An 11,592-nucleotide genomic window follows, 5' to 3' on the forward strand; every position below is an offset into this window, starting at 1 on the left:
ACAGTACATGGCAGTTCTAAAAAGGGGATATATGCATGTTAAGATGTTATATTGACAGAAACTGCATTGAAAATCTTTGCCAACACCACAGGTTTAATATGACTGTGACAACAGTTGTTTTGCAACTGAAATTCCAAATGTATAAGCAATCACTATATCACATTACAACTGTGAAGCAGAACATTCTTGATATGTGTAACAAGTGTACTCAGGTTTGCCTAAGCTCTTCCAGAGAGGTGAATTATGGGTCACTGTGTTAAGAATTGGTGTCCACGGGTGAAACAGATGTCATCATGCTGACCTTTGAGTTTGATGATGGTATGATAACATTTATTGTCCCACTGCCCCTACAACAACAGCTAAGAGATAATTAATGTCTGCAGCATGACATGCTTTAAATTGAGTTTACCTTTCATGTCATGAAGCTTTGTTTTAAATACGGGAAGATGTTCTCATTCAAAACATTGACCAGAATGTGGGAATAACATAATGATTTAACAAATCTAAGCTGTAGTGGTGGAGTATAGGGCAATTATTTAATTGGGCAGCAGTTTCTGAAACACACTTAGGCTAAGACATTTTGTCTTGCCTTACACACAAAACCAGATTTTGGCAATGTGCGCGTGTGTCTCCCCAACTTTTTCAAGCATGGCAGATAAATTGGAGATGGGCATGAAAATTTAATTATTTTGTTATTTGTTTGATTATAAAAAGTTGATTAATGTGACTATGTGTAATTATTTTTGAAATTGTACAACTGAATAATGTTTTAATGTTGTATCAATGATTGTATATAATCATTCTTTATAATAGTAATAATAATTAATCATAAAAAAAGATGCATTCAAGAAACCTCTTAAAATGTCATTATTTCCACAAAAGTGTTCTACTGACCAAGTGCTTGCTGCCGTTGCTACCTTGTGATAAAAAAAATGCACTACAAATGATGTGTAGTCAGTGAAGTAGCTCCTCTAAGCTGAACATGCTGTAGATCCCATAGAAGGGATGCAATTTACTGGAATCTTTGAATGCATCTCATTTGCTGCTCCACACTGTCAGGTAAGAGGAGCTCTGAGCCAAGTCTTGCGCACTGTAATTCAGAATATTCAACAAATATTCCCATTTGAATATCCAAATAACATTTTTGCTTGGAAAGTCCGTCCCTAAAATGAATATGTTTTTAAGGCAGTAGATGACATTTAGTAGTACATTTAGTAGTACATTTATCAGCAGAAACAGACTATGGTATTCCTCATGGTGTTTTCATCCTGACCTGTATTTTTGTGCATCCTACACAGAGCCTTTCTATCAAACAAATGTTGGTTGCTTCAACATACAGTATTATATGTGTAAACAGAACGTTTTCCTAATTTTGGATGAACAATCCCAATATAAGCTAAAAATGAGTTGTGACTGTTTCATTTAAATGTGTCCATTATTCCTTTCCAGCCCCTGGGCCATGGTACATCACATAGAAGCTGAAATATGAGCATCAATCCAACCACCACCCTGGACAGCCAGCTGACCACAACCTGGGGCTCAACTAACACCTACTCTGATGGTGAGGATGTTGCCCACACTAACACACTGGAATCCCACTGCATGCCTTCTCATTATTCCATGACATGAATCAGTTAATTAAACTGTATTGTAGAATATCCTGAAATGCCTCAAGGAGATATGCTAGCATGCTCTCTGTTCAACAAATCCACTCTCTTGCTGCACTGAATGCTCAAAATGAAAATCATTTAACAATTAGCAACTGATATATTGCTCACCTGGTGAGCCCAGAGCTGAGAAATGTAACATATGAATGAATGATTTCTGAGTAAGAAGCAGCTCAGCAGTTGATTAATTATTGACAAATACCTTTGGTAGTGGAATTCATGCATATTTATAGGAATAATTTGCTGATTTGGGTAAAAACAATCATAACCATAGCCTGTCTGTCCTCAGTGCCGGTGGTGATGTCGGGTTACACAAGTCGCCTCTGGCATCATGACTCCCACCCTCAATTCTGGACGAAATACCAGGTGTGGGAGTGGCTGCAGCAACTCATGGACATGTACCAGATCGATGCCTCCACCATTCCTTTTCAAAACTTTGACATTGACGGCCATCAGCTCTGCAGCCTGAGCTACCAGGACTTCATCCGTGCTGCTGGCAGCATGGGACCCACTCTCTTCCACAACATCACAGAGCTCAAGTGCAGCGGTGCGTCTGAATCTGTGTCTCTGTTTGTCTAAGAGGTGGGCTTAAGGGGTTTCAAGAATGGAAGATGATTAGTCCCAGTTAAAGTAGAGCCGGGGACTGGAGTTCGGTGTCGAGCAGTTTTGATTAAGGGATGCTGAGAGGGGATCACAAATCACAAATCCAGTCAGGGGTCATGGTGCTATAGACGAGTGAAGGACCACCTAAAGTGAGGGGGATGATCTATTTGTTGTTCGATCTTGCTAGAGTGGTTCTTCAAACAGAGCTGCTGAGCAACATGCTGAGAATTTGTTCTTCCACAGTTCTAAAACAGAGTTTCAGAGTTATTGCCAAAAAAGTTTAAAGACTTCGCTTTTGGTCTTTTAAAGTTGTAGTGTGTAACTTTGAAATAAGAGCAAATGTGTATTACATTCAAACGATTGTGTCAAATGAGTTCACACAATGCTGATTGAGTCTATCAGCTCCAGTGTGGTGGCATTACCACGCTGCACACAGGACAGGTTGACGTATGACTGAAAACACAAAGGAAAGCACCCATGAAAAGTGTCAGAAATCAGTCAGCAGTCTGATAGTATTGCTTGACTAATTTCAGAGGAAGGATATAAATCATTTTAACAGAGGCAGAATAACATAATCAACAACAATAATCACCAAAGGTTTACACACTGCAGATTTAACTAGCATAGATGGCAGTTAGATGTGGCTTAAAACCAAATGGCACATGCAACTTCACATTTCCAAGCAGCATGACATGAGACCAGGTACAACAGGTTTAACCTCTAGGTAAAGGAGCATTTTACGGGAAACCACACAAGAGCACAGTGCTGCTATTGTTTTAACTGTCTGGAAAAAAAACAGTGTTCAGTATCTCAGGGCCACATGTTGCAATTTTATATGTCATTGTTTATCTGACCTATTATATCTGGTTTATAATTACCACAAAAAACCCGGAGCCATGTTAGTGCCATTTGTCATCAAAATGTACATAGGATCAGGTTAGATTACCCATGGTGCATCCTGTTTATATTTTTTCCATCTACCTGCAGGTTGTATTGTGGCAAATTAAAGCAAAAATAGTGTTGTGAAAATATAGTACACTGCCTAAAAGTGTGAGATACAGTTTGGAGGTAAAGTTATTTGGCATGGCCTGCATATTTGATGTCTCATTATGAGTGTGGAAATAGATAAAAATAGTTTTAATGATTACATAACTCTCGATTAATTGAATTTCCTGATTTGTGCTCGTAATTCATTTCACTTTTCCTTCCCGTCCCCACACAGGACAATACCATGTGGAATTAGGGCAACTGGAACTCAAACCAGAGTGTAAGATCCTCTCTATTTATGAGCAAATTAAGTGAAATAAATTATATGTATTATTGTTCTTCTTCTTATCATTATTATTATTTCTTTCACAGTAGATTTCTGCTGCCCATTTCCAGATGTCAGTTATCCTCCTGGAGGTATTACAAATAAATGCTCTATTACTACTATATTTTTGAATAGATCACATCAGAAATCTAACAAAACTCCTCCTCTGTGAACTTAGAAATCTACGATTCCACGCTTCACCCTCTCGCACCTGTTGCCTCTCCCACTCCCTCTAGTCCAGGTGAGGAAATTGAAATGTATTCAACATAAATGACTATTGCCTAACTCAAAACAGCACTGTATAATGAATCATGTTGTTTCTGTTCCGCAGATATAAAACGATCCTACAGTCGTACTCATCAGGTCAAAAAGCACAGTAAGTCGAAGCATGCATCCATTTCAGCTTTACTTTTTAATAATATTTATGTTATTTACTGTATGTTAATCTATCATCGCCTCTATAACTAACTCATCCACAGACCCAAGAGGTACCCACTTATGGGAGTTCATCAGGGACATTCTACTAAACCCAGAACGAAACCCCGGGCTCATCAAATGGGAGGATCGCACGGAGGGTGTTTTCCGTTTTCTGAAGTCCGAGGCAGTCGCACAATTATGGGGCAAGAAGAAGAATAACAACAGCATGACCTATGAGAAACTAAGTCGGGCAATGAGGTAAACCTATAAAGCAGTCATACATGTATACTGGTACAAAACCTTGAGTTTGTGTGTCATAAATATACAGGAATACACACAGAGAGAGCACTGTATAAGTTAAATGTTCACATAAATTTGCATTTTTATAAAAGGTAATGGACTTTTTGATTTTGTCAACTACTAAAGACATAAGCAGGACACTTGCTGGTCCTAGATATAATAAAGGCCTTGCTTGACAAAAAAAAAAAAAAAAGATTGGAAACGGGAGAGAAACGACAGAGTGCTTTTACTTTGAAACGATTACAGGATGTGTGTGTGTTTTTGACACATGACAATCATGATCCCAAAGTCATCAAACTAGGTCTTTTGTGATTGTGTTGATTGTGAGAGACCCCGGCAACAGAAATAACATGCTGTATATTTAGATTTTCCATAAAACTCTCAAACTCAAATGACCTCAAATATTGACATTTAAGAAGCTAAAACAATCAGAAATCTTGTTTTAATCATGAAAAAAGCTTAAAACCGATTAATCGATTATCAAAATAGTTTGACGATTAATTTAGTAATAAATTAATAATCAATTAATCGATTAATTGTTTCAACTTTAAACTCATCATAAGTTGATATTAATTAGCGGGCCACATTCAATTGATTTGGGGGCCGCCAGTTTGAGATCCCTGCAGTAAAGCAACTTGGTTGCAAACAGGTTGAAGTATAACAAAAAGTTTCAAAAAGTGAATTAGTGCTCGAAAAACAGCCTGTCAAACAACTGTTGTTAGATAAATGTTTTTGCCCCCGCCCGCCCCTGCACTACTGGTACAAAAATGCTCCCTCAGTCAGGTGGCAGGTCTGATAGTATTTCTTCACAGAGCCTGTTTTCAGATGAAGGATGCAGCATACAAATAACACAGAATAATAGTAACACCAACCAAAACAAAAATCACTAAATAAAAAAAGTAAAAAAACTATGTTTTTCTCTAGGTTTTCTTTCAGGGCAGATAAACAGTCTTTTTAATACATTACCAACTTATATTTACACAAGGCTTCTCTTTAGTATTGCAATAGCTTTTAAAATCTGTGATGAGAAAATAAGCAAAACATTGCATTGCCCCTAATCCAATTTATTTAATATGTGCTTTTGGTGAAATCATTTAGAGTTACATATCTAAAACTAGTGAACACAAACTCTTTTAAATGCATAATTACTATTTCAAATCACTGATTACTTACAATGGGCCCATTATAGAAATGGTACTTATTTTTCCCTTTTCCCCCCTAAGTGAACTATAAACAGCCGTCTCCTCAGAATAACTTCCTGGCTGCTGCATTATAGACACAATGACACAATGAGCTTATTTAAAAGCCTAATTTTATTGCTGTGCAAAGCACTGGGAAACTACAAACTGTGCCTACAGGTATTGTCAGCATTGACCTCAAAGCTAATTTGGTTTGTTTTGCACCAAACTGACTGATGCTGTCTGTCACTTGTAACAAAAGGGACAAAAACTATTATTTTCATTTGAATTACTGTTTGAATTACTGAATTACGTTTCATATATATATATAACCAAAGACAAGAAAAACAGTCCAACAAGAACGGTGCCACAAAATAAACGCAAATTATGTATTCATTGAATTTTCACAACTTCACCTCCAGTAACTTCAAACACAAATTTTGCTGTAAATTGAACAGGATGATGTATCCATATAATCGGATCAGATTCAATATTGTTATATATAATTATAACCATACATACTTGATATGTAATACTGGCTGTCCACTTAAATTATTGTCCTTAGATATGTTTTCCCACAGATGTTTATATCCTTTATAATGCTATACATAAAGCATACAAAACTAAGTCATCATATTTACTGAGAGGGCTTGAGGTGCAAGTTTGATTTTGAGCACTACAGTGACCAGCTGGGAGCTGCCATGCCCTCACCTGGTATTTACTCCAGAACTACAATGGGAGTCATGACGACACGAGGAAATAACAGTAAAAGGAAATTACAGCCCGATTACATCATTCACAAACACAGACACACCAATGATTAATAAGATATAGATTAATAGCCATGGACACAACATCAGTTTTAGTCATCAGCAAAACCTGGTGCACTGAAAAAAAGAAAATGCGAGAAATTCACTGTTCATTTCTCCTTTGTTGCAGATATTACTACAAAAGGGAGATCCTAGAACGAGTGGATGGTCGCAGGCTGGTTTACAAGTTTGGAAGGAATGCAAGAGGATGGAGGGAGTCAGAGAAGTGACACTTTCATTTATGTTTTACTTGATTTTGTTTGCAAATGTAATATTTTATACATTTAACTGACTGTTTTTTCAATGTTTGAACTGTTTACACATTGTTGATACATTTGCCTCACTTTCTCTTCTTTTAACTTCATCCCTATGCTGTGACGTTGCACTGAAATGTTTTTATTATTAATATTATTATTATTATTATTGTGCTTTAATATAATAAACAACTTTGTGACACAAGCCTGTCAATCCTTACACACAAGTGAGCGCATGTTGATGCAACATTCAAACATGTCGCAGAAAGATTTGTATGTGAGTGGTCCTTTGGACGCATGCTTGATCGTTATAAAGTGCCATAAACACATCGATGATTTTGTACGTTACATTCATTTTGCTGCATGTTTGGAGATGGAAACATGGCACTGTTTGGTGATGTTTCCGTCATAAGAAAGAACGAATGAAGCTTATTAAAGATTATTTCAGCCATTTTCAGACAAAGAAGTGTACAGTTTGTTTGTATGACCTTTGTGTTTAGTCCTGATTCCTGGGACTTTACAGGTCCAGTGTGTAAAATGTATGTGCATTTTTTTTTCATTCTGCAGAAATTGAAGATAAAATAATTATTTAAAAAAGTTTAAGAAAAAAAAACGTGTAATCACCTTATTGTATGAATTAGGTTTTTATATTTATTTTAGCAGCTGGCTCTACAGAGTCCATCGTTTTTGGCCACCATGTTTTTACAATACCCCACAATGGAGTTTTGATGCTAACTGGAGGTAGCATAGTTTCTCCAACAGGAAGGGAAACAGTGTGGCTACTCTTTCCGAGACGTGATCAATATTTACTGCCAACAGAGAGTGACTTGAATCTGCAGCTGTAATCCAACTAAATCACAGGCACTTAAAGTTAGTGCCAATCATTTATTTATTTATTTTTTTAATCATGACAGTGTGAAATGCCAGACAGTTAACTGTTTGCCAGTATGTGCCATAGCTGTCAGGCGGGTTCTGTACAAGCAGCAGTTGAATGACTTGATGTCTAACAAGTTTAACATAAAAAAAAACCTATATTTCCTTCTTCTTTGTAAGCAAATCTGGGTCTGATGATCTTTCAAGCTGATGTGTCCGTTTTTACATGGTGTGGTACGGACTGACACTTTAACTTTCCTGACAGCTTCCACGTTTACTTACTGCATGATTCCACATCCCGTCACAGCTTTTGTCACTCTGCTCTCACACACACGTACACTAAATGTCACGTTTGGAGCTAAAGTAAATCATGTTTTAATTAAATATGAGATGTCAATCATGTAGGTCTGTGATGGGCTGGCGGGCATTTCCAGGGTGAACACTGCCTTTTGCCCTATGTCAGCTGGGATTGGCACCAGAGCCCCTCAAGCAGTAGAAGATGAATGAATGGATGAGTGAATGAATGTCAGTCATCTAGAATCAGACCATTTAAGAGTTTCTATTTGAGTGACTTTCATTTCTTTAATGTGACACGACATCTTCCATGATCTGAGGAATCGGCTGTTATTGTGTATGTTGATGAATAAATAAAATGAACAGAATTGTGTGCAGAGACGACAAAGTCAGTGCTTGTTATTTATTGTCCTCGGTGATAACAGCTAGTGATCCCACTGCTGATGTGAACCAAACAAGAATTGCAATTCAAATGTTCATGTGCCTATGTTTGAGATCCTGTGTTGTTACACTGTGCTGTCACACTTAAACGTTGATCTAGAGCACTATGACTTATGTTAACCAAGAACATAAATAAATAAAATACTGTGAGAAATGTCTAACAGTGTTATTGTTGTTATTATATCACACAAATGCCTAAATGATGCCAGTGAGACATGGTTGATGCTGTGAAGGAAAGTGCAACTGCTACAGCCATAAACAAACAGAGTGTTGTGAATAGACTTTGTTTATTATTTCACCACTACTTTTGATATCTATTTGGATTTGCTGTATTTTATTTGCACGATTAAATGACTACATGGCCATGAATAAAACACAATTGGGCAAACAACATGGTTATTAATAATATTCATTGGAAGGACAACAACAAAAATGCATGAACACGTGAAATCTGGCTTCACTTTCATTTTTGAATAAGCTGCTCTGAGCTGTGATACGGGAAGATGTTTGAAATGACTGACAGATTGTTTAAACAGTTAGGCAAATTGTCAAGACTTATCTGACACCTGTGACACAAATACACTGGCACTTCATTTCCCTATCTTACCATTTCCCTGTAAGTACAAATTCCCAGCTTTACATATCCACACTGAGCGGGGGGGGACCGTGTCTGTCCCTGACATTTGATTCAAATCGTTAAACTTTAATATGGATAACTGTGGAGGCAGAGAGTTTGGTTCCGTGCGTGCGTGTGATTCTCTGAGGCCTGTGAGGTTCGTGTTTCTCATGGATTATGAGCAGAGTAAGTAGCATGAGAGAGAAAAAATATAGCCTACCTAACAAATCTGGGAAAGCACCGTTAAACCAGTGCAACAAGTAGTTACAAAACATGGTTTCCGGGCACTGGCAGCAGGCATTGGCTGTGAGGCACTAATCACATGTGTGCAAATATGCACCCAAACCAGTTGTAATAGATCTAGGAAGAAAAACACTCACGCTCTCCCGAAAAGAGATACTTAATATAGGAGTGTCACTTCGTTTTGAATGGTTTAAATGCACAAAAATAGCATTACAATGTGATTAGTAAAGACAACTGTAGGAGAAATGTACTTTTTTCGCCTCTGGCAGCTTTTATTTTGCCAAAAAAACTGTATGCAGTATCAGTCCACAAGTGCCTTTATCGTTTATTGTCAGAGAAAGGCAAGGGCTATTTTCTAATTTAAAAGGAAAAGCATCGATTCAATCGGACAGATGAGAGATAAAGAAGACGGAAGTGATAAAAGATAGCCTAAGCATGGGCGCGAAGACTGTGAGCTGGGATTTTGTGTTTGTCCCGGCCTGCTCAGTAGGGCTATTGTCTTCTCTCAGCAGATATGGAGGACCAGTTTATCAGACACCCTTATCATTTTCTCTTCATACTCACACAGTGGGGCATTCAGCCAAAACAGAGTTGGACAGATTAGAATTGTGCCAGTGATTGAGAGTATACCTTGTCACTAACACACTGCTTTATACTCTTATCAAAGAAAAAAGCGAAAAAGAAAAGGTAACTCTAACAAATTGCAAAAGAAAGTTCAGATGCATTGGTGATGATTCGGGTGTTTCTGCATTTGATATGACCACAACTTCAAGTAAAAGGAAGTAGCCTGTTTATGGTGGCATAGGGGTGTTTTGTTATTCCATTAATGAAGACAGTTTCCTGCTCAGATTTTTGCAATTTTTCATGAAAGTTTATTTCCGTGTATCGTGCTAATATACTGTAAGTCATTTAAACATTTTCCCTTTGGCACAAAACGTGCAGCAATTTAAATCCTTTCTTTGGTATGGGTAGATTAAAGCATATGGGTAGAATTGTGGTGAAGAAGATTTATGTTTCCTTGTTTGTGTGTGAAGAGATAAACCTTTCCCCACCCACACACATGCAGATTATTATTATTTTTTTTCTCCATCAAAGTGAAACTGGGTCTTGCATGGCATTAACACGATTTAACATACTACATTTAATTCAAGATGGGGAATTAAGGTACAGCTTATTTAACCTTTGTATGGTGTTTGGGTCTGTGGGACCCGTTTTATTTTTTTATAAAAAGAAAAATGATATGATTAATTACTCAGAGTCATTGGCCTTGGCCCCTCATTTTCAATGAAGAATATACTGTATATCTGAATATCTACCCCCCCTACACATTACATACAGGGACCCAGTGGGTAATAAATGGTGGAAATTGTAGGTCCTGTGTACCTTCACTCTGTCCTCTTCCTGTCTGGGCCGGCTATTTGTGTGTTTCTGTGTGCGTGTGTGTGTGTGTGTGTGTGTGTAATAAGTGAATGCAAGTGAATGCAAGTGTGAGTTTTGTGTTTCTGCCCCTGCCGCTCACACACAAGGTTGAAACATTGCAGAATTCAAGCACTAAACAGCGTCTGCGCTCACGTTCCCGGACATTTTTACTAAAAATGATTTTACCCTGTTTTGCTGTATTTTATTGTCCCAGCTGCAATTTTGAGGTGCAATAAGTATGGCTTTGTCACTGTGGTTCCTTATCACAACTGATGTGATAGATGGCGAAAAGATGTTATGGTCAGAGGTCCTTGCACTTGATTTTGGAAGAGAGATAAGCTTTTGATGATCAAGAGGAAGAGGTTTCTCAATGGTCTCATTTATGATTATTCAGTCTGATGGTGACTTTGAAGAAGAGGATGGGATTGAGCATCAGCTAGTTCCAAAATGAAGACCAGCCCCAGCCTGATGGAGGAGCCTCTGAGAAAGGGTCCTGGACGTGACTCATGACACAATATCATATGTAAATATATATATTTTTTTTTTAAATGCAGCGGGTCCAACAGACCTACGAACACTGGCTGAGTATCATAAATATTAATGCCACAATCAAGGAATTCATCTCATTCAACTCATCTATACTGACAACCTAAAAAATTGTATTTGAGAAATATTATTTACATGCATTACACGATAAAAACTTTATATTCGGACATGTATCAAAAAAGTCAACATAATCTTCACATTTTTATCCCAGTGTTGTTGTAATCTGCAATGATGAACCACTGGCAGTTTGGACCCGGGTTGGAGCCTCAACAACATGTACAATTAACCTACAGCAAAAAGCTGATCAATTGCACATGACCTAACTTTCGAGAGAATGTTCAAAAAAATATTTTAATCTTAAAACATTACGCACATATCTACTTTCCACCTGATCCTGAGACAATGTGTTACATTGTGTTCACGTGAAACGACAGTGAAAACTGGTTATTCCGAGCATTAGAACCACGATTTGAACGCAACAGAGGAGAAGCGTCCTAGAAGGACCCCGAAAGACTGACTTGATTTAGCCTATTCGTTTTATGTGTTAAATAACACAGATAAATCCATTTTATAAGATAATACATAATTTAAGAAGTTTAATTTGGTGCTCAAAGTCGCCT

At 37.5% G+C, this 11,592-nt stretch overlaps 1 protein-coding gene across 1 annotated transcript; it reads left to right on the forward strand.

Annotated features, from left to right (window-relative positions):
- Positions 1 to 1,470: 1,470 nt before the first annotated feature.
- Positions 1,471 to 6,516, forward strand: ehf (ets homologous factor; the record flags this gene model as incomplete). Its single annotated transcript, XM_083893401.1, has 8 exons — positions 1,471 to 1,561; positions 1,957 to 2,214; positions 3,493 to 3,537; positions 3,630 to 3,674; positions 3,761 to 3,823; positions 3,914 to 3,958; positions 4,062 to 4,257; positions 6,417 to 6,516. The coding sequence occupies exons 1-8, from the start codon at positions 1,486 to 1,488 to the stop codon at positions 6,514 to 6,516; spliced, it is 828 nt and encodes a 275-aa protein (XP_083749527.1). The 5' UTR covers positions 1,471 to 1,485.
- Positions 6,517 to 11,592: the final 5,076 nt, after the last annotated feature.

The sequence above is a fragment of the Microchirus variegatus genome (assembly GCF_963457635.1).
Source record: "Microchirus variegatus genome assembly, chromosome: 8".
In the NCBI taxonomy this organism is placed as follows: Eukaryota; Metazoa; Chordata; class Actinopteri; order Pleuronectiformes; family Soleidae; genus Microchirus; species Microchirus variegatus.